At 37.4% G+C, this 24,660-nt stretch overlaps 1 protein-coding gene across 2 annotated transcripts in view; it reads right to left on the bottom strand.

The window, feature by feature from the left end:
- The window catches only part of SLC38A6 (solute carrier family 38 member 6), an 80,097-nt gene that overhangs the window by 46,487 nt on the left and 8,950 nt on the right, over positions 1-24,660 (bottom strand). For both annotated transcript variants that reach the window (XR_014059379.1, XM_081509789.1), the window contains exons 4-5: positions 11,341-11,393; positions 6,816-6,855 (exon numbers count right to left, since the gene is read on the bottom strand). Coding sequence is in view for 1 of the 2 variants with exons in the window: in XM_081509789.1 (XP_081365915.1) it covers positions 6,816-6,855; positions 11,341-11,393 (93 nt within the window). In the remaining variant the exon portion in view is untranslated. The remainder of the gene's footprint in view (positions 1-6,815; positions 6,856-11,340; positions 11,394-24,660) is intronic.

The following is a 24,660-nucleotide window of genomic DNA, read 5'->3' as shown; positions in this document are numbered from 1 at the left end:
CCCAGGCGATAGTACAAACTACTACTTCTAAGGCTTCAGTATCTTACCAAAACAAAACAGCAACAACTTCTTTTTCAGGAATAAAGTAAAGCCAAAGAGTTTCTAACTTAATATTACATCACAATTTTGAAAAATACTGAGAATTTGGCATTTTTATAATTCTCAACTAAGAATGATCTTATTTATACCTTTCTGTTTATGAGACTTAGAAACTGTGCCACTTGACCACATAAAAGGGCTCTGAGTTTCTCTTAAAGTTTAGATTTCCAAACTGAGGTGTTAATCAAGGCTGCCAGAGTAGATCTGTGGGTTCTCTGTCAGTCTGGAAAATCTGGGTCATTACGGCAATTTCAGGAGGTTTCAGTAAATCTACTAATATTTAGGGTTCTCCTTTCACAATATGCAGTATGCAATATGTCAATCTTTATTCTCTTTTAAAGAACTAAGGAAAGAATATGCTATCAACAGTGGTCCTTCATATTTTAGAAGAGCAAAATAAGAATTTAACATACTCCTAGGAGCCACTCTTCTTGCGTTTTGAGTTGGGCAAGAGAAGAGATCAGAAACTCCAATTACCTTCACTTTTACCACATACTCATCAGAGTTAATAGGACTTTCTTTCAGCTTAAGTAAAGATGATTTGAGTTTCCTGCTTGATTTCTAGGATATTTTAGCTAACTGAGCGGTCTATCGCAAACCTAACACAAACACAAACACATATGGAACTAACTACTTACCTTAGATTTTAGGAAAGGACTCTCATAATCCAACAAAATTAGAGGAACTATATGGAAACCGGTAGTTATTTGCTATTACAGTTCTTAATCCTTTTGCTTATAGTCCACTAAATTTAAGCCCTCAGCCAGAGTAACAGCCCTGTAACAGCATTAAATATTAAAACTTCCAGATGCTTCTTTTCTGACTTTGTGTCTAAGCAACGACTCTCGGCAAATGTCCCTCTGGTGCCTGAGGCACTAGGCAGCTGGGGGCTCTCTCTGGCTCTGGTCTGTTTTGGGACCCCAATTCATCAGTGTTGGGAGTCAATCAGGAATTGCTTCTAAGAAGTATTTTACCATGTGGCTCTCCATTTTCTAAAGGTAACAGTTTCCATAATCCTAAGAATAAGAGTACTAAATTTAATGAGTCACATTTTTTTTCTATCATAAAGTTGAGAGATTTTTCAAAGACAGTAGATTTTTCCAGTCTATTTGTTAGACCACACTAGTTCCCTGTGACTAATACTTGGTGTGTGATTGATACTGGGGAAAAACAGATTTTCTGTGAAGTTCTGACAGTAGATTCTTCCCTAAAGAAACCATATGCTCACTTATGCATTCTGTGTGGTCTTCTCTTCCCAGTTGATCTTCTTTTTAAAGGAGTTCCAAGCCAGGTCGCTGGCTTTCCTTCTCTTCCTCCTTCTCTTATTCCTTATTTTCTTCCTATAATAAACAAGACTTACCAAACACCAAGTGCTAGGTACTTAAAAACCTAAATGAATGAGCAAGTTACTTATAGATATGGAATACAAAGATGTAGGGGATAAACTGAGTCTTACTGAAAGATTCATGGAACAATTATTAAGGAAAATTTTGCTTGATCCATGATCATCTTGCTTCTAAAGGCCCTGTTTCCTTTTTCTCATAGATTCATCAGGGACATAGAGTCTCAAGAACACTGAGAAATGTTTAAATGTTACAAAGAATAAAAGAGCCAGGAAGTATTAATCTGAGATATGATTACCTAACGCAAAAGTAGAAGATTTTAAAATACTTTATTTTCTATTTTACATAAATAAGATCTAACTTTCCTCAATATTTTCAACCTTTTATTTTTCATATAATTCTAAACACTATGGACGTTCAGTTTCTTTCTATCATTTATATGGTATATAAAATTGTCTCTGAGGCAAAATCTTAGGTTTTAAAATAGAATTTTTAAAATTGTCTCATTCATTCAACAAATATTATTTATTGAGTTCCTCTACCAGAAACTAGGTCAAGTTAGGAAAACAAATGAAAACACATAGTTCCTGTCCCCAAGGAGTTTTTAAAATCCTCAACATTTAGTCTTTTCATAGCTTTTCAACATTTACTAAGTCAGAGTAAAAAAAACAAAGCCTTTGGAAGTAGATAAAGTGAGATTTGATTCCTGGCTTTATTAAGGGGTAAAGGTAAGCAAGTCACTTAACCCCTCTGAGCACTGATCTCATCCTCTGTAAAATGAGGATAATATCATCCACCCTGAAATGTTGCTGTAAGCATAAAGTGTCGAGTATAGGCCTGACCTAAAGATGATCTATTATATTATTTCTCATTTCTAAACAATCACTGAAAAACTCTGACCACTTATGCTAATAATGAATATCCCATCTTTCCAAAAATGCTAACTGAACTACATTATATATGCAGGTAGGCATGCAAGAGATGCAAACATTTAACCTGATTCTATACACTTCATATCATCTTATAAATATCCAATGTATCTCCAATTAATAAAAAGTCAAAATCCATTTGGAAGAAATAACATCAAATAAGTCATATGTACAATGTTAAAGAGCCTCCCAAATAAGTACGCCATTTCTTCTCAAGCATACATGGCTTAGTAACTGTTAAGGGCTTCCACACACCCAACTTAGGTTAATCAAGAAACTACTTCTTAAGGCTAGAGTTCCTAGACTTTAACCTCAGAGGGTCGGCAGCTGCCCTAAAGGGTACTTCTAAGAACCGAGACTCCCCTTTCTGAAAAAGAACAGCATCCATGAAAGTTTTTAGAGCAATAGTGGCTGACTTGTTAAAGATACCTAAGAAAAGAGCAAATCATCTTTTGAACCAAGCATAACCCTTCCACGAAACTTTCGTGTAATAAATAGGCACCTGACTTCCAACCCAGTGTTCTGCTCACAACAGCAAGCTTCCATTTCTATTCTAATAAAGGAATGGTTTATGCATGCTAAGACAAAAGAAAAATAGCTTTGAAAATATGTTTCAGTTATTACTTAGTGGGCTCTCAATAAATAAAATTTTAGACAATGTGAAGAAAATCACAAGGATATTATTCTAAAAACTAAATAAGCATTACCAGCTTTTCTGAATTGGAGGGACATTAAAAATTTCTGTGACTGCTTTTAAGTGACTTTTTAAAAAAAAGTTTCTAAAACAAAGCAAGCAAATCAACAAACTTAGAGCTGAAAGAACTGATGATTTATCTGCCACCAAATGCCGGAATTCAATCCCAATCCAATCCCAAAGAAAGGCAATGCCAAAGAATGTTCAAACTACCGGACAATTGCACTCATCTCACAGGCTAGCAAAGTAATGCTCAAAATCCTCCAAGCCAGGCTTCAACAGTACATGAACCATGAACTTCCAGATGTTCAAGCTGGATTTAGAAAAGGCTGAGGAACCAGAGATCAAATTGCCAACATCCGTTGAATCATCGAAAAAGCAAGAGAGTTACAGAAAAATATATACTTCTGCTTTATTGACTACACCAAAGCCTTTGACTGTGCGGGTCACAACAAGATGTGGAAAATTCTTCAAGAGATGGGAATACCAGACCACCTGACTTGCCTCCTGAGAAATCTGTATGCAGGTCAAGAAGCAACAGTTAGAACTGGACATGGAACAACAGACTGGTTCCAAATCAGGGAAGAACCTTAAGGCGGTATATTGTCAACCTGCTTATTTAACTTCTAGGCAGAGTACATTATGCAAAATGATGGGCTGGATGAAGCACAAGCTGAAATCAAGATTGCCAGGAGAAATATCAATAACCTCACATACACAGATGACACCACCCTTATGGCAGAAAGCGAAGAAGAACTAAAGAGCCTCTTGATGAAAGTGAAAGAGGAGAGTTTTAAGTTGGCTTAAAACTCAACATTCAGAAAACGAAGATCATGGTATCTGGTCCCATCACTTCATGGGAAATAGATAGGGAAACAGTGGAAACAGTGAGAGACTTTATTTTTGGGGGGCTCCAAAATCACTGCAGATGGTGACTGCAGTCATGAAATTAAAAGCTGCTTGCTCCTTGGAAGAAAAGCTATGACCAAGCTAGACAGCATATTAAAAAGCAGACATTACTTTACCAACAAAGGTCCATCTAGTCAAAGCTATGGTTTTTCCATTAGTCATGTATGGATATGAGAGTTGGACTATAAAGAAAGCTGAGAGCTGAAGAATTGATGTTTTTGAACTGTGGTGTTGGAGAAGACTCTTCAGAGTCCCTTGGACTGCAAGGCGATCCAACCAGTCCATCCTAAAGGAGATCAATTCTGGGTGTTCATTGGAAGGACAGATGCTGAAGCTGAAACTTCAATACTTTGGCCACCTTATGGGAAGAACTGATTCATTGGAAAAGACCCTGATGCTGGGAAAGATTGAAGGTGGGAGGAGAAGGGGACAACAGAGGATGAGATGGTTGGATGGCATCACCGATGTGAACGATATGAGTTTGAGTAGGCTCCAGGAGTTGGTGATGGGACAGACAAGCCTGGCATGCTGCAGTCCATGGGGTCACAAAGAATCGGACATGATTGAGTGACTGAACTGAACTGAAATGCAGAAATTCTTTCTAGAACATTCTGACAACTGACCAACCAGCTCTGTTTGAATGTTTTCAGGAATACCAGAGCTTTTTCAAAGGAGTGTAGGACATCTCCATTATCACAAACCTTAGTATTTCAAATGAAACCAAACCAGCTTCACTGTAGATTTCTACCCAATAGAACCAGTTCTGCCCTTCAGAACAATACTAAATTACTCTAGTATCTTTCCATGTTCAGCTTTTCAAGTATTTAAAGCTAGTGATCAGTCTAGAAATCCCCTTTGGTCTTCTTCTTGATAAATACAGCTAGAATATTACCAAGTACTTGCAAATAGCACATACAAATTATATTCAGCTAATATTTAGTTGAAAAAAAGGTTTATCAAGTCCCAAATATTGTGCTAGTTTCCAGGAGTACAAACAAACAAAAAAAATGAGACTAATACTTGACTTGGAGGAGCTGATAATAATAGTGGGGGAAGAAAGCATATACAGAGGTAACTTCGACCTAATAACAGCAAGTGCTAAAAGAGTCAGGAACAATAACAGTTGCATACCAGCTTAGAGGACAAGGAAGAGATCAGGGTGAAGGAAACTGAGAATACAGCAGCGGGCATTTGCCATAGTCACAAATTTAGATTGAAATTCCTGAGTTGAAAATTCTACATAAAATAAAAACTATGATTGATGGGTCTTAGTAATCATAGCGAAGGGCTTCACTGATGGTCCAGTGGTAAAGAATTCACCTGCCAATGCAAGAGACATGGGTTCGATCTCTGGGTCAGGAAGATCCCCTAGAGAAGGAAATGGCAACTCACTCAGTACTCTTTTCTGGGAAATCCCATGGACAGAGGAGCCTGGTGGGCCACAGTCCGTGGGGTCACAAAAGAGTTGGACACATTTAGTGACTAAACAACAACAATCATAGAGAGAGGAAAATGAGGGATTATTTTCACATTAGCGACATTATCAGTACACATTTAAGCATACTAGCTAAAACAAAATATTCCAAAGTAGATCTTAAAGTCATGGCATTTTATAGATTCATTAGGGAAAAGACAGGTTACTGATTTCTAATGTGAAGAGTGAAGCAGATGTGTTAAAAGGAAATTATTTGGTATGACATCCAAGAAAGCATTATTCTCCTTCAATTATATATGTGTGTGTATATATATATGTATATTACCCTGAAAATTCAAAGAATTAAAACATGAATGTTCAGGATTTTCAAAACAATGGCAAATACAATTTATTGTTGGAATGCTAATTTTTCCCTTGACCAAGAAACTCATTAAAGATGGAATTTCGTTGAACTTAATTAAATATGGAATTTTGCTGAACTTAACATAAACTGAAATATTAATAGCTCAGATCTCTTGAGTATCAGTTAAATTTTGTTAAAGCTATCATCTTCAAATTATTTTGAACTGTCACACATAACAAATAAGATTAAAATTTCCTCTGAACATACAATCTTGTGAAAGATCCAAAGTGCATATTAACTCTGTGTATTTAACTTTACACTAAAAATATTTACTTAGCACTCCAGTAAATGGTAAAAGAAAATTAAGACATTGTTCAGCATGACGTAACTTCTTTACAGCATATACAAACATGATTCCCATAGGATTTTGGATTTAAATGTTTAATACATTTAGTCAATAATGATCAATAATTAGCAGTACTTTTCATTTCTGTAGTTCTTGATACCAGATCGTTTTTTTAATGGGAAAATAGGGCACTCCGAAAAATGTGAGACTATTTTTTATTTGTCTCAAGCTTGTTTATTTTGTATACCACATGGTCATTTTCGATTTCTTGCTTACAAAAGGAGATTGCCTTTCTACACATGACTGTCCACAGCCATGGAACATCCCTCCCTCTAAAGCAGTATACATCACAGCGGGTGATCAGGACAAAAATAGAGGGGAACTACTCCAGAACCACCTGAAGAGTTTTTCCAAGCTGTACTTCACCACTACTACAACTATAGAAAGCTAGTGCTTCAGAGGTGTGTTACAGACCTCATAACAAGATTGAAAGCAAGGGTTTAGCTGCAACTGAATTTAGAAGCCATTGTCCTACAAGGGCTGCCAAAAAGGATCTTTTAAAAGAAAAAAGACTAATAGGTCAACACACAGGGCTTCTGAGATACCTATGTCTACAGAGGTTTAGGTTCCCAGGTGGACCTGTAGCAAGCAAGAAACCAAAGGAGGAAATCATTTCCACCACATCTAGGCATAAGCTGCGCACTTTCAATTGCTTACCTCCAATGTTCTGAATTATTATAGTGCTCGCCACCATCACCTATAAAAGAACAAATGTATTCAGAAGATGAAAGGGGAAATAATATAAAAGGATTGGTATTTTATTAAAATCCAATAACTATTACTTAAAAACAGATGCAGAAATTGAGTGAAGAGAGATGGAAAAGAACACATTCTGCCAGCCATTTGTAATATATAAAACTAATAATCATCACATAAAAAGCCTTTCTTTAATAGTTCCATGGCTACTATAAAGCACACTTTTGTAAGTTTCCTTGGCAGCCATTTTTAAAACAGTTAAAAGTGTTAAAAGGTAGGGAATCAACAGTTATCAAAGTACCAAAGAATTGAAATTGAATCTATTTGGTCTCATTTTTTTTTTTTTAATTTGGTCTTTTTTGTTTGTTTGTTTACTGGTTATATCACATTGCTTTACTAGGCAAACTGAGACAGCTTGAGGTGTGTTGTGCCAATGCTGTATTGTATAAAAGGAAACATAACCTTCAGAGTGTATCAGCTTGGCAAACACCAAGCTTTGAACATGGGAGCCTTGTTGCAGGGATAAATAAATTCTAGAGCAGAAAACTCTAGAGCCCACATATCTGAAAACTGAAGCATTTCAAACTCAGTAACATGCAGTGGGCTGAGTATAAGACAATAGGAGGTAGTGAAGACTGTAATATATTGGAGAATTTCTCCTCTTTCAAATTGGGGCAGCTGTTTGCCCCAATTACAGCTCTGGCCAGCTGCTGACATGTGAGAATGTGAATCCAATGTAGCTAGATTTTCTGATTTTTCAAGGAAAGTCAGAAACCGGATTCTTTCAAAATGTCATAACTCTTAGTCGGCAATCAGCTAAAAATAAAAAAAGATTTGAGCCAAACAAAATATGCCTGAGGACTGAGTTTAGCCTGCAGGCTTGCTAACTTGTGGTCTTTGATGAGATTCCTGGGAAATACAAGATGGCACTTTATCCATTCTTGGTCATCAGATGCACTCAGAAGAAATGATTAAACATTCTGCTTCCACTTGGGCCTTTCAATCACTTAAATCTTGGTGAATCTGTACCTTCAATGTATGTCTGGAGCTGACTAGCTATCTAAGATCATTCAATCGTGCATGGACTGGGAAGAGATCACCCTTCTTCTGCTAGGAATTCCATTTGCCTATCCTGGGAACAAACTAAGTTATCAAGACATGGAGGTCTTAAAACAGGGCTAATGATAGAAACACCTGGCAAGATGTCTTTGAAGATATGATAATTGTCATTCTAACATTTTCCAGAAAAACCTTTACATGTCAACCCATTTAAAAATTAGTTCCACAATGTCACAGTTATTTGTGAAAAGACTTCTGAAATTTCTGTACACCCTCTCTCATATGCAATTGATATCTGTTGTCAATCACACATGAAATTTGGATTTTTCTATGAATATACTGCAAAAAGCAATATCAATGCAGTGATGAGTATTTTCCCATTTTCTGGCTCAATTTAAGCATTTTTGATCTAGAAAGTCAATGTATCTATCCATCTATCCATCTCTCCAGTGTCTAGTACAGTGCATGGCTACATGATATTTGCTCAATAAATGTTTGGCAAGTACATAAATCCATTTATAGACAATTAAAACATTTTTCTTAAAAAGTTCAAATCATTTCAAGTATATTTAATTTCAGAATAATGTTACCCTATCATATGTCTTATCTATATTCATATAACATCTGGAAAGAAGGAAATAGGAAAATTTCAACCCAACTCTGGAAGTTGAGAGAAAATATTAAACAAACAAATAACTCTTCATTTACAGTATTCTCTGTGTATCTGCCTACTAAGAACTGTGTGCATATACTAAAATGATTATGCAGCTACTCTAGAGTATAGGAAAAGGGGACTCTCAATAATCCATGTTCTTCTTGTAGACTCTGCTGCTATCCAAGGAATGAAGGAAATACTAATGTGAAATAACAGTGATGATACTCTGTCATATTCATAGATTGTATTAAATTAATTAGAGAGATTTCTTATATAAATAACATTTTCTTCTTCTCTCGATTAAACTGGATGCAGGAAATTGATCATAATTATAACAAACATCCTGATCTTCAAGAAAAATTGTTACCAAGGATGATTAACAAAAACCTTTACCCTCAAAAGTAACATAGTCTCCATTTAGTTCAAATTTCAGGCTCTAAGGATCCAAACCATGAGATTCAGTTCAGTTCAGTTCAGTTCAGTCGCTCAGTCATGTCCGACTCTTTGCGACCCCATGAATCACAGCACGTCAGGCCTCCCTGTCCATCACCAACTCCCAGAGTCTACATAAACCCATGTCCATCAAGTTGGTGATGCCATCCAACCATCTCATCCTCTGTTGTCCCCTTCTCCTCCTGCCCCCGATCATTCCCAGCATTAGGGTCTTTTCCAATGAGTCAACTCTTCACATGAGGTAGCCAAAGTATTGGAGTTTCAGCTTCAACATGAGTCCTTCCAATGAACACCCAGGACTGATCTCCTTTAGGATGGACTGGCTGGATCTCCTTGCAGTCCAAGGGACTCTCAAGAGTCTTCTCCAACACCACAGTTCAAAAACATCAATTCTTCAGGGCTCAGCTTTCTTTATAGTCCAACTCTCACATCCATACATGACCACTGGAGAAACCATAGCCTTGACTAGACGGACCTTTGTTGACAAAGTAATGTCTCTGCTTTTAAATATGCTATCTAGGTTGGTCATAACCTTCCTTCCAAGGAGTAAGCGTCTTTTAATTTCATGGCTGCAATCACCATCAGCAGTGATTTTGGAGCCCAAAAAACTAAAGTCTGACACTGTTTCCACTGTTTCCCCATCTATTTCCCATGAAGTGATGGGACCAGATGCCATGATCTTAGTTTTCTGAATGTTGAGCTTTAAGCCAATTTTTTCACTCTCCTCTTTCACATTCATCAAGAGGCTCTTTAGTTCTTCACTTTCTGCCATAAGGGTGGTGTCATCTGCATATCTGAGGTTATTGATATTTCTCCTGGCAACCTTGATTCCAGCTTGTGTTTCTTCCAGCCCAGCATTTCTCATGATGTACTCTGCATATAAGTTAAATAAACAGGGTGACAGTATACAGCCTGGATGTACTCCTTTTCCTATTTGGAACCAGTCTGTTGTTCCATGTCCAGTTCTAACTGTTGCTTCCTGACCTGCATACAGGTTTCTCAAGAGACAGGTCAGATGGTCTGGTATTCCCATCTCTTTCAGAGTTTTCCACAGTTTATTGTGATCCACACGATCAAAGGCTTTGGCATAGTCAATAAAGCAGAAATAGATGTTTTTCTGGAACTCTCTTGCTTTTTCGATGATCCAGTGGATGTTGGCAATTTGATCTCTGGTTCCTCTGCCTTTTCTAAAACCAGCTTGCACATCTGGAACCGTATTGCTGAAGCCTGGCTTGGAGAATTTTGAGCATTACTTTACTAGCGTGAGAGATGAGTGCAATTGTGCGGTAGTTTGAGCATTCTTTGGCATTGCCTTTCTTTGGGATTGGAATGAAAACTGACCTTTTCCATGAGACTATGTAACATGATTTAAATATTCTCTTTTGTACTTTAAATGCAACGTTAACTTGAATGCAAATACACATCTCCCGCCCCTCATTACATAGCTATATATTTTTCCTCTCAGACTTAATTCTTAGAAGTTAGTTCAGCCATCAACAAAATATCATCCTTTTAGATTAAAAATAAAGAAAAAACACAAACAACAGATTTACAAAATGAAAAGAAACAGCTCTGTTCGGAATCAACATACAAATGAGTTTTAAAAGTATGATAGCTTTTCAGAAATAAAAAATAATTATTAAAACACTAACAATAATATTTAACTCCAGATTATCTGTGGAAGTTTAACTAAACTAGTTTAGCATGCCCACCACAAATGAATGCCCCATAAATACTGTTGCTATTTCTCTTATTCTGGGGAGGGAAAGTAATAGATTTTGAGTCTGGAGTCCTATGGTTCCATACTGGCTTGAGTAATTGTAGACAAACAGGCCCCTTCCTTTCTCTGGGCCTTAATTTCCTCACTTATAAATAAAGGATCATCTTTTAGCACTATTCAGCTCTTAAATGACATGACTTTCTAATTATCAATTTTATAAACATGCTATAAGGTTAACTCTATGCATCTGTCTTGTTTAGTCTTCATGAGAATTCAAACATAATCTAATCAAAATTAATTACAAAATGTTAAAACAGGCCATTGTTACTTATTTAAAATTATAAGTCACTGCTCTCCTTCATTAGAGTAAAAAACACTAAAAAATTTAAGTGTTGAATTATATTTATCAATGCATTTTTAGGAAGGGCATAGAGATTTCTTCTTTCTCTTCCTGCTCCCATCGTTCCCTTTCTTCACTTTAGTTTCCTTTTATTCCCTTAATTTCTTCCTTCTATATATACTTGTCTCTTCTAACTGGAAACGGAAGGGAAAAACTGCCTATCAGGATTTTAAATACAGCAAGGAGGAAAAAAAATTACCTTTCCAGGTAATCCAAATGCAAAGAGTCCAAGATCTTCATAAGATGTCACAGCTGTTGAGAGAAATTATAATTGTTATTTTTACACAATACTGTGTGCCAAGTCTTACATGGAAGAAAGCTATTCCACTACTACCTTACCTTACAGCTATTCGATGTGCTGTGTGCTGTGCTTAGTCAGTCACGTCCGACTCTTTGCGACCCCATGGACTGTAGCCCGCCATGGGGATTCTCCAGGCAAGAATACTAGAGTAGGTTTCCATGCCCTCCTTCGGGGGATCTCCCCAACCCAGGGATCGAACCCAGGTCTCCCGCATTGCAGGTGGATTCTTTACTGTCTGAGCCACCAGGGAAGCCCAGCTATTCAACAATCACATTAAATTTAAAGCAGGAGTATTGACTTGGGGGAAAGTTGAACACTTATGATCCATAAAGATAATGTCCTCTTATAGAGCTTAGCAATTCCTAAGTCTAACTTAGCAATTCCAATTGTCTAACTACCCAGGTTGTATTAATTCAAATATAATAATTACTCTAGAACAACCCACTTCTCACTAAACAGTACTCACAGACTACATTGTCCAAATATAAATTTTCATTGACAACAGTTTCTAAAAACTGTCTATATAAATAAAGCTTAATAAAGTATAAAAGCTATATCTTACTTTCAGAGACATTCATTTTTCCGGGCTACCTAGGATATAAGGTATTCAGATGGAAACAATACCTTCATCCTGCAATAAGGGAATATATTTTCTTTCTCATTATAGAGAGTATGAAATTACATTTTCATTCCACATGTTCTAGAAGTGTGATCACAGGAAAGATGAAAATTAAATGGCTCATAAAAGAACCAAATTTGTCCTTAAATGGAAATTTCATGTCAAAATTAGTGATAGCATAGGTAAAAATAAGGGAATTAAAAACATTTATATAATCCTAAATCAAAGCTATGGTCTTTCCAGTAGTCGTGTATGGACGTGAGAGTTGAACCATCAAGAAGGCTGAGTGCCAAACATTGATGCTTTCGAATTGCGGTGCTGAAGAAGACTCTAGAGAGTCCCTTGGACAGCAAGGAGGTCAAACCAATAAATCCCAAAGGAAATCAACCCTGAATATTCATTGGAAGGACTGAAGCTGAAGCTCCAATACTTTGGCCACCTGATGCAAAGAGCTGACTTATTGGAAAGACCCTGATGCTGAGAAAGATTGAGGGCAAGAGGAAGCGGGTGGCAGAGGATGAGATGATTAGATAGCATCACTAACTCGATGCACATGAATGTGAGCAAACTCTGTGAGATAGTGAAGGACAGGGAAGCCTGGCATGCTACAGTTAGTTCATAGGGTTGAGGGAGTCAGAGATGACTTAGTGGCTGAACAACAAAGTTTCAGAAGTCCTTAACTTTACAGTGCTTATGCCATAAAAAAGGCAGGTTAGCAGATACTGAGATTTGATAATAGCAATACACATTTCCTATTGAATCAAAGATATGGATCATCATTTCTTAAAGCAAGTTTTTAACATATCCTCGGGTTTCTTTAAGCTATGACTATATTAACAAAAAACTCCTGTATACTTTCATCTTTTAGCACTGTTTAGCTCTTAAGTGACACAATCTTCTAATTATCAGTTTTTTAAACATGCTATAAGGTGAACAAAGTTCATCAAGTATGAAAACATAAGCATTTTGAAAACCATAGGTGGTCTTTACATGTTATAACTACAAAGTTAGAAAGAAAACAGTGAAATGCTTAAAAAAATAAGTTTTACTTAAGAACTAAAATTTTTAACATTTTAAAATTGTAATCTATTATCAGGTTTGATCAAAGAATTTAGAACTTTTTGTGTGACATACTTATTTTTAATTTTTAAAAATTTTTATTTAATATCTTAATTTTTCTTAGCTGGATCATGTGACATGAAGGATCTTAGCTCCCTGACGAGGTATCAAAGCTGTGCCCCCTGCAGTGGGAGCATGGAGTCTTAACCACTGGACCACAGGGGAAGTCCCAGACACAGCTATTTTTTAAAATGTATTTACACGCTGCTTAACAGTGGGGAAGGATAATTTAGTTTGGAATTTGGAATATATAATTTAATTACAAGTAGGAACCTTGATGCTTTAACAATGAAAGATTTCAATAATAATCCTAGAGGGGCAGATTGTAGACATATTTTAAACATAAAATTTAAAAAAAAAGAGTTAAAAAACTGAGATCTGGAATTTTTTCCTCTACTTGAAATGCTCAAATTCTTTTTTTCCAAATGCATATGTTCTAAAGTGAATGTCATCACAAAAATTAAAAATTATTTCAACCACTAAATCTTTACAAGTTTGTTTCAAAGTTCCTAAACATAATTAAGTAATAATGTTATTTATAGGGACACAATTTTTTATATTTAACATTCCAAAGGCTTGGTTTTATATAGTCAACCAGAAAAAGCTCTAAATATTAGCTTCTAACTTGATACTAGGAAGGGAATTTGGTACATACTATGTGTATGTGAACCAAGTCTTCAGAAGGTCTCTGATTTGTCACTATGAAGCATGAGATTAAAGGAACATCATTGTTCATTTTCAGCATCCCTCTTTCATATTACAGTTGAAAGTGTTGTTTAAAAAAACTTTCCTTCCAAGGGCTTAAACAAGGAGGCTTTCAGTGTTATACATGGAAATACATCACATAACTTGCTTTAAAAATTACCTATTTCGCATCAGTTTCTTTGTCAGGGAGCAAGTTATCAAGATAATACTCTTCAAAAAATGTGGCTAGGATTTGTTTCACTTTTAAATAGGAGAAAACAAGTATGGCAGGAATACTGAAGCAGGTTGCCGTTTGCTACTCCAGGGGATCTTCTCAACTCAGGGATAGAACCCACTTCTCTTTGCATCTATTGCATTGGCAGGTGGATTCTTTACCACTGTGCCACTTGGAGAGCCCCATAAAACTGTATATTAGTAAACATGAAAAGCAAGTAACTTTTCATGAGAAGAAAAGGAGGAGAGGGTAGGAGGTATGGAAAGAGTAACATGGAAACATCCATTACCATATGCAAAATAGACAGCCAGTGGGAATTTGCTGTACTCCGGAAACTCAAATGGGGGCTGGATAACAACCTAGAGGGGTGGGATGGGGAGGGAGGTGAGGGGGATGTTGGAGTGGGAGGGGACATGGGTAAACCTATGGCTGATTCACATTGATGTTTGGTAGAAACCAATGCAATATTGTAAAGCGATTATCCTTCTATTAAAAATAAATAAATAAATAAAAATTTTTTAAAAAGCAAGTAACTTAGCTATAGGCAAAAATAATACTGAAATAATCCAAAAAAAATTGATATTTCAATTACCTAAATTTAAATAAATTAAACATTTAGTCTTGATCTTTATATTAGAACATTACTCCAGAAAATAAAACCACACTAAGAGCTTTAAGAGCTCTTGCCTGGAAAATCCCATGGACGGAGGAGCCTGGCAGGCTACAGTCCATGGGGTCGCTAAGAGTCAGACACGACTGAGCGACTTCACTTTCACTTTTCCCTTTCATGCACTGGAGAAGGAAATGGCAACCCACTCCAGTATTCTTGCCTGGAGAATCCCAGGGACGGTGGAGCCTGGTGGGCTGCCGTCTATGGGGTTGCACAGAGTCGGACACGACTGAGGCGACTTAGCAGCAGCAGCAGCAGCAAGAGCTTAATGAAGATAGCTGTAACTGCAACTTCAGACAACAGTGGCACACATTTTAGCAATCTCAAATTAATTCTCTATTATTTTCTAGTTTTTTAAAAAGATCTCTAAATACTGCAGAGCCCCAAATTCACAGTGAAAAAAGGTTTAGACTTTTAAATGGAGACTGACCATTATGTTCAAATCCTAATTCTATTTTTCAAGTCAGCAGATCTGGCTAGTCATTCAGTTCCGTAACTGTCATCTTCTTTTATGTTGCAAAAATTAGAAGTACTTTCCTACGTCTGAGACATCATGAGTATGAATAACTGCTTCTGGCCTAATATTGAGGCATTGCTAAAATAAAATATGTACATAGTCAGCCAAATGCTTTATCTCTACATATTCACTTTTTAACAGTTTTTTGGATCATTTTGACACATAAACCAAAACAATAGTGAAATACTTTTAAAATTCTGTTCTATCATTTGGACAATTAAGCGTAAATTGGAACTGACTTCAGAATGTAATCTCAACAATGAACCTTGAACACATTTATAATATTTGACCCCTGGGAGCGTGCATCTTAGGAAATAAGGCTAAAATCAGAGAAATCACTGTATGCAAAAATATTCGTTATGCATTATTACACTGAAAACAAAGAATACCTAAATGCTCAATGATGGTAAACTGGTTAAGTAAATTATGGTAGGTATATCTAGCCTACCATATATTCTAGTAGTATAGATGTAGAATAATATGTAGTAGAATAATATGTAGAATAATATGTAGTAGTATAGTAGAATAATATGTAGCTATTAAAAGCTATGTTTATAATAAAATGAAAAATGTCAATATTAAGTGAAAAACAAAAGGTTTTATCAAGTATGATCTATAAAGCAAAACATACGATCAGTGTTTTAATACCTTATTTATAATGTTAAAGATGCTTTGAGAGCTATCAAAACAAGATATGGTAATAACCAGTCACACTAATAGCAAATTCTTACATGAGAGGAATAACATTAATTATGAAAATTATGAAATTAATCCAGCCTTTTACAGGAATTCAAACAAGCAATACTTGGCACAATCCTCTCTAAATAAATAACTGAAAGCAGTTACTAGCAATCTATTTTAGGAAATTAGTTTTTTATATTAAAGAAATCAATGCTATGTCTTTGAGGGGGCGGAAAGGCTGTAAATCTGAATCAAGTAACTTGGGGAAAATTTTCTTCTTTAATGTACCACCAAGGCACACGTTAGTGCTATTTTGGCTAGACCGAGAGTTTGGCCTCCACAGGAATCATTTGGAAAGCTGCTTCCCATGAAGCAGTGGAATATTTCCAGCTATTACTCCAGTGTTCTGTCTGCTTTGCATTTTTTCCTCAATGAAATAGGACAATTAATAAACTCTGGTTACAGAACAAAGCCCAAGTTTCAGCAGCAGCAATATTATCTTTGGAACTGGATTGAGGGACATGAGTTATTCAAACACAGTTCAACCCTCAGAAAGCAGGCCATTTGGAGTGCACTCTTATTTTGAAATTCTTTTCTTTCTTGTGCTTTCCTTCATTTTCCTCTTGTCTTTTTTCTCCCTAATAGTGTCACGCAGGCCACTCATTTATTGAATATCTCCTATGCAACTGTGCCGCCACTTCTGATCTTTCTTAATGTGTATTTAAGTATCAGTTTGCCAACTAAATGTGGCATGATTTTAGAGCACTCATAGCAAAAGAAAACAGAATGTGAGAGTACAAAGAACACGCTCCTTTCAGTGTCACAGAAGTGAGATACCTGCAGGCATAGAGAAAGTTCTAGGGTCCCCACATACCACATGGTTCTGCAGTGAACTGGATTCACATGGTTATATCCTATAAATGCTATTCATTGGTTTTTCAACTTTAGACTCAACTTATTCATAAAACATTAATGACTTAAGATAGATTATAAAACAGAAAGTAAATATTGTCAACCTTGACAATATCAGGGTACAGTAGAAGTACAACGGGAAACAGAGAACACGGGAAAGCAAGCACAGTATACATACAAGTATATATATAGGCAACGCAGCAGAGTAAAAAGACACCATCTAAGAAACAAAAGCAAAACTTTAAGTGTATTGTTTAGAGTCACAAATAATCAGTAAAAGAATTATTGAATATAAACTAATGACATTTACAAGAAGGACTAGTGTACTCGAGCTAAATTCTCACCTTACATAATGAGGTGTCAACAAATAATCTCTTAAATCAATAAATAACAGAAGAATATTATTTACACTTAGAAAGGTAACTCCCCAAAAGAAGTCAAAACAAAACTCTAAATGCTGCGAACTCTGGGAAACACAACTAGAGGTGGGGAAGAATGGGCAGGAAACTGTTCCAAGTCCTCCTGCATAAGTGCACACACACATATACACATGGCATGTACATCCATATATGTGTGACTGTTACTACCCTGATAAAATTAAGAGGAGGTTCATTTAAAAATATGTTTAATCCTGCAAAGACTCATACCCATCCTTCCCTGCAGCGCAGTAACAAAAGCTCAGTTCTGCTACAGGAAACATTCTGCCATCAAGGAAGACAATACAAAGGGGTCATGACAAAAGCAGAGTACACACACAATCTAGCTCAGGTTTTCTCATCCTGCCACTACTGATATTTTGGACCTGGATAAGTGTTTGCAGAGGGGGCTGTTGTGTGCACTGTAGCAGGTTTAGCAGCATCCCTGGCCTCACGAGACGCCAGCAGCACCTCACCCTGCCCACCAATTCTCGGTCTTGACAACCGGAAATGTCTTTGTGCTTAGTTGTTCAGTCATGTCTGACTCTTTGCGACCCTATGGACTGTAGCCCACTAGGCTCCTCTGTCCATCGGGATTCTCCAGGCTAGCATACCGGAGTGGTTTGCCATGCCCTCTTCCAGGGGATCTTCCCAACCCAGGGATCGAACCCAGGTCTCCTGCCTTGCACATGGTTGCTTTATTGTCTGAGCCACCAGGGTCTTTAGACACTGCCACATGCCCCTGAGGGAGAAAAATCAAGGCAAGATGAGAACTACTTACCAGCAAAAAGGATGAGACAAGACCACCATTCACTGAAGATGGAGTCCCATAATCAGCCCACTTAATTAATTGTGGAAATACTGAACTATGTTCATTAATCACAAGAAAAAGATACAAAATTATAAATAGTGTGGACAGCTATCATACCAAACAATAAACAAATACTGTGAGCACTGAGATAGGAAATAACAATCTACTGTCTTTCAATCAGTTTCAGTCTCATTTGCTCTCACAATGAGAGCATCTCAGTGCTGAATGGGACCCTAAAGAGATCCAAAGCTTTCACACAGTACCCAGACTAACGTGGGGGAAAAATAAAAGGCTCCTAACTTTATTGGTATCTTGGTGTCCAACATGTAAATTTGTACACTCTATTTTATAAACTATACAATAAATTTTCAAAGGTACTTCTGACATATGTAATTTCTGCCTGTGTGTTAAATTTGGAACTTTTAAAATAGAATCCCTCTGTAGCTCTAATCCATCTATCCATCATCACCCACATACCCAGCTTTTATTAAACACCCTCTGTTTGGTAGATGCTGAGAAAACAATGGCTAATGCTTTCAATACACACTAAAATTTCTAGGAATATAATTACTATGTTTGGTTTTGTTTGGAAATTTGCCAAAAACTGTTTCCCATTTAGGAAAATCATATCACTAACAGCGTTTATTTTGTTTTTGTTTCTCCTTTACTTTGCTATATGGCATTATATTAATTTTAAATACTGTATTGGTTTCCTATGGCTGTGTAACAAAGTATCACAAATTTGGTGACTTAAAAGAGCAGAAATTTATTCTCTCATAATTCTGGAGGTCAGAAGGCCAGAGTCAGTCTCACTGGGTCAGTATCAAGGTAACAGCAAGGCCACAGTTTCTGTAGAAGCCTAGAGGAAATCTGTTCCTTGCCTCTTCCAGCTTCTGGTGACAGCTGGCCTGGCTTGATTTGTGGCCAGATCACTCCCATCTCTGCCTCTGTGGTCATAATTGCCTTCTCCGCTGCTGCTCTCTCTCTGTGACCAGGTAACTGCACTGAGTCCACAGAATAGTCTTCCGTGCAAAGTCCCTTTTTTGCCATCAGTGGTAACATTCACAGGGATTAGAATCTGGATGTGTTTTGGGAGCACCTTTACTTAGCGATGGACATGAGTTTGAGTAAGCTCTGGGAGTTGGTGATGGAGAGGGAAGCCTGGCATGCTGCAGTCTATGGGGTCGCAAGGAGTCGGACACGACTGAGCGACTGAACTGAACTGAACTAACTTAGCCCATCACAAGTGGGTTATAATACCTATAGGAATTCACTTTAGGTAATAAAAGAAGCATTTTAATTTTTTTTTTTTTTAACAAAAAGAGGGTGCTGTGATGGATTTCAAATCACTGCTCTAGCATGTTTCATTCAAAAAAAAATGGGGAGGGCAAGGGGGTCATTTTACTCTTTATTTCCTCATTATTGCTAAAAAATAAAATCCTCATAAAAGAATTGTAACCGTTAGAAAGAAGATAGGCGACTATGTTCTCTTTCTCAGTAGGCTCTCAGAAGGACCAAAATTCTCTTTGGAAACAACAACTGGTGAATCCTAGTATCTACTTTGACTCTTTTCTAACCACCTCAGTGACTTCTCACTGCCTCAGCAAAAGCTCCAAATTCTTTAAGATCTGACACTTGTCTATTTATTCAGTTTCATTTTCTTCTTTGTATCTTATGCATAAATAATAGTAAACTAGTTCTGGTATGGTGGGTAAAATATTCAGTATGTACCTTTGTATTTGCGGGAATATTCTCTCTTGCCTTGTCTATTGGTCAAATTCCTTTTTAGCGCGGTCCTCCCAATACTGGGTGACCCTCATCACCCTCCTCACCCCCCACTGAGACAAGGCAAAACATTCTCTCCTCTGAGCTATCATTATACCTTGCACATATTTAAATGATCACACTACATTATAAATCATTTGCTTATGTATTTGTCTCCCCCTCTAGATTATGAGCTTTTTTAAGGGAAGGAAGGAAGTCATTTATCTCTGTAATGCTCACAGATAAATGAGTATAGGATGAATGAATGAGCCTCTATCCTGGGCTTCACTTCTAGGACCTAATTTTCCTTCAGAGTGCACATATCCAAAACTGAACTCCTTTTTATTTTGAACTAGCATCTCCTGTTGTGTTCTTATGCCCATTAATGACACTATCATTAATCCAGTGGCCTGTGTCAGAAATCTGGGAGATATCCTCAGACAGGCCCTCCTTCACATTCAGTCAAACTTCCCCAAGTTTCTTAACTTGTTTTTCCCCCCTTTTATTCTCTGTTAATACCTTGCTTCAATCTTCCACTATTTGATTCTTAGACTTCTGTAACAGCCAGGTCTGACTGCTAACCTACTGCTAATCTAACAGGTACTGTTAGTATGAATTAGAGCTAGACAGACAAATGAGAAAGGTACTCCCTTCAGGAAGAAGAAAAAGAAAAGGATTTCCATCCTGAACAAAATCCTGAAGGCAAGCATGACCTGGAGAGCTGACTGCATCTTTGTGAAAAGAACTACTTCAACCTGCAGGTGGCTCTCAGACCTGCTGTTTGGCTATTGTCCTGGGAATTCCCTCCACTTCTCCCCTGTGCTGTGTGTGTGTAAGTTGCTCAGTCATGTCCAACTCTTTGCAGCCCCATGGACTGCAGCCCACCAGGCTCCTCGGTCCATGGGATTCTCCAAGCAAGAATATTAGAGTGGGCTGCCATTCCCTTCTCCGGGGGATCTTCCCAACCCAGGGATTGAACCTGGGTTTCCAGCGTTATAGGCGGGTTCTTGACTGTCTGAGCCACCAGGGAGCCTCTCCCTTGTGCTGGATTCCCTAATTTTTTTGGTACTACCTAACTTTGGTAAGCTGAGCACCGAAGCTGAGTGCTGAAGAATTGATGCTTTTGAACTGTGGTGTTAGAGAGGACTCCTGAGAGTCCTTTGGACAGCAAGGAGATTCAACCAGTTTATCCTAAAGGAAATCAGTCCTGAATATTCATTGGAAGGACTGATGCTGAAGCTGAAGCTCCAATACTTTGGCCACCTGATGCAAAGAACTGACTCACTGGAAAAGACTCTGATGCTGGGAAAGATTGAAGGCAGGAGGAGAAGTGGATGACAGAGGATGAGACGGTTGGATGGCATCACCAACCTGATGGACATGAGTTTGAGCAGGCGCTGGGAGTTGGTGATGGACAGGGAAGCCTGGTGTGCCGCACTCCACAGGGTTGCAAAGAGTTGGACATGACTGAGTGACTGAACAGAGCTTTTGTAAATGGCATCCTCCATTGCTCATTACATAAGAGTGTATGGGAGATAATTTGTTGAATCTTTTATGTCATTATTCTACCTGTACATTTAAATAATAGTTTGGCAGGATGGAGCATTCTATATTGAGATCATTTTCCTCAAGAATTCTGAAGGTATTGCTTTATAGTCTTATTTATAGTTCTTCTTGGGAAATCTTTTGTCTTTATAGTTTTTGATTCTTTGCATGAGAATTGTTTGTTTCTCCTCTCTGAAGCTTTCAGTATAGTCTCTTTACAACTGTATTTCTAATTTTTCATTAAGATGCATCTTGATATGAATTCTTTTATAATTATTACACTGGTTACTAGGAAAAATTCTCTCAATGTGGAAACTAATTTCTTTCAGTTACAAAAACTTTGCTTATATTATTTTGTTGATAATTTTCTATCATCTAATTTTTCTGTGTTCATGGAATTCCTGTTATTTGCATGCTGAACCTCCTGGACTGATCCTCTCATTTTCTTATATTTTTTCTTCCATTTTCAAGCTTCTTGTCTTTTTATTTCCCTGCAGGAAATTTCCTTAACTCTTTTCAACCCAGCTACTAAATTAATTTTAAATTTCATTTCTAACATCTAGGGCTCATATTCTTATTATATGCTTGAAATAATTTCTTGTTCTTATTTCAGTGATGTAATATCTTCTTTTGGTTCTCTGAAGCCATTAAATATAGTTTTTAAAGTTTTCATCTGGTCTGTGAATTATCTCTGTTTCCTCTTTCCCCCGAGTTTGTTTCTTTTCTTAATTTTTTTTTTAAACAGACTTTATTTTTACAGCAGTTTTAGGTTCAGAGCAAAACTGAGCAGAAAGTACAAACAGTTTTCACCTTCTATCCTTACACATGCACAGCCCCACCCACTATCAAAATCCCCCACCAGAGGGGTACATTTGTCACATCAGTGAATCTACACTGACACATCATTATCACAAGTCCATAGATTAGAGTTCATCCTTGGTGCTGTACATTCTATGGTTTTGACAAATGAATAACGACATGTATTTACCAGTATAGTATCATACAGAATAGCCTCACTGCCTTAAATTGCATCTATGCTTCCATCTATTCATTCCTCCTTCCTTCTTAAGCCCTGGCAACTACTGATCTCACTGTCTCCACAGTTTTGTCCTTCCTAGAATGTCATATAGTTGGAACCATACAGAATGCAGCCTTTTTACACTGGCCTTTTCATTTAGCAAGATGCCTTTATAAGATTCCTCCATGTCTTTTCAAGGCTTGACAGTTCATTTCTCTGAAGTGCTGAAGTATATATATTCTATTAACTGAACGGACCACAGTTTATCCCTTCACTTACTGAAGGGCATGTTCGTTGCTTCTAAATTCTGACAATTATGAATAAAGCTGCTATAAACATCCATGCTCATAAATTTTCAACTCATGTAGGTAAATACTAACACAAATGTTGGATCGAGGGTTAGCCTCTATACCTTTTCATCACGGTCTTCACATTTGTTTTGTCAGTATTTTACTTTCAAAATTATAGGACAGATACTTTCTCACATTTTGAAATTGCATTTGGAGTATGAGAAGAAGAGTCCAGAATAATTCTAAGGTCTTTGGCCTGAGCAACTAGAAGGAAGATTTATCATTTACTTAGATAGGAAAACAGTGGAAAGTGTAGACTGGCAGTGTAAAGACGCAAATTTGAGATTAGCATATTAAATATACAAGTGGCAATATCATGGAGGAAGTTGGATATGAATCTGAAATTCAGGGGAAGAGATCCAGGCTAGGGGTATCAATTTTAGGGCTGTAATGAGCCCAAGAGTGTAAAAGAAAAGAGATCAGGGGAACAGTACCAGGGATACTCCAATGTTTAGAGGATGGGGAGATAAAAAGGATTTAGCAGAGGAAAAGCATATTCTGTGAAACAGGAAAGAAACCAGCAGAGTGTGAATAAGCATTTTACAGAGGAAGGTGTGACCCACTGTGTCCAATGGTGCTGACTAGTCAACTAAGATGAAGACAGAACTGACCACTGGATCAGCAGTATGGAAGATGCTGGTACAATAATTTCTGTGTAATAATGGGGAAAGGCTGACTGAAGAGTGTTCAAGAGAGAAAAACAGGAAGGGGAAGTATCTGGTACAGACAACTATTCTGACAAGAGCTTTACTACGACGGTGTGCATGCGTGCAAAGTTACTTTAGTTGTGTCCGACTCTTCATGACCCTATGGACTGGGGCCCTCCAAGCTCCTCTGTCCTTGGGATTCTCCAGGCAAGAATACTGGAGTGGGTTGCCATGAACTCTTCCAGGGGATCTTCCTGACCCAGGGATTGAACTTGACTCTCTTGCACGGGCAGGCAGGTTCTTTACCACTAGCGCCACCTGATAGTCATCCCCTATGAAGGCATGGAGCATAGTGAATGAATGTAGAGTCATTTTTTAAGTGGAAGAAATTATAGTCTGTTTGTAAACTGACAAAAAGAAAGGTATAAAGATGATGAAAAAGAAGAGAGAAGGGAGAAAGTGGCTGGAATACTGTAGGTGAGAGCAGACAGGGTCACAGCAGAAGTGGAGGGGCTAGCCTCAGACAGGAACACAGAGAGTTCATCCAAAGTAACAAAACATAAGGCACAGGTGAAGACGGGTGGGTGGAAGTGGTAGTAAGAGCTTATAAAGTTCTTTTACGATTGTTTCTGTTTTCTCAGTGAAAAAGAAAGTGAGGATATTAGCTAAGAATGAAATCAAGGAGAACGTGTTGAAGCTTTGAGAAAAAGAAATGAAAGTCATCTCCTAGATAGCAGAGTAAGCAAGTGAATGAATTGAGGAAGTTAATAAGGATTAGATGATAGCATCACAGATCCACTAGACACTGAATTACAGTGACATTAATCTGCATGGTTGTATGTTCTTCTTCAGGAATAGTCAACTGCACAGGTGCATGTGTGAGGTAGGCTGTTACATTTAACCATGCTTGGAGTTTTGCCAGGAAAGTAGCATGGTGAAAGGGAGGAGCAAGGGTGTGATTGTAACAACAAGGAACTTCAACTGGATACAGAGAGGAAATATGGACAAGAGAGTGAAGGAGAGTGCAAAAGTAGTAGATCAATGAACTTAAGTCCAGGTGGGGGTGAAGAAATGCCAGAATTGGAGTGCTTGAGGGAATGAATTCTTAAAAAATTAAAAAGATGGTAGTTTTTGGAGGGTGGATTCTTGAAAATGAGATTTTGGAGGGGATGAAATTTTGATAAAGACAAGATCAATGGTATGACCAGGGAAATAAGTAGCTGAGGTAGC

The sequence above is a fragment of the Giraffa tippelskirchi genome, chromosome 7, assembly GCF_054371585.1.
Source record: "Giraffa tippelskirchi isolate mGirTip1 chromosome 7, T2T-mGirTip1v1.2.pri, whole genome shotgun sequence".
Lineage (NCBI taxonomy): Eukaryota > Metazoa > Chordata > Mammalia > Artiodactyla > Giraffidae > Giraffa > Giraffa tippelskirchi.
Note: the sequence above shows the minus strand (reverse complement) of the source record. Positions and strands in the feature narration are given on the sequence as shown.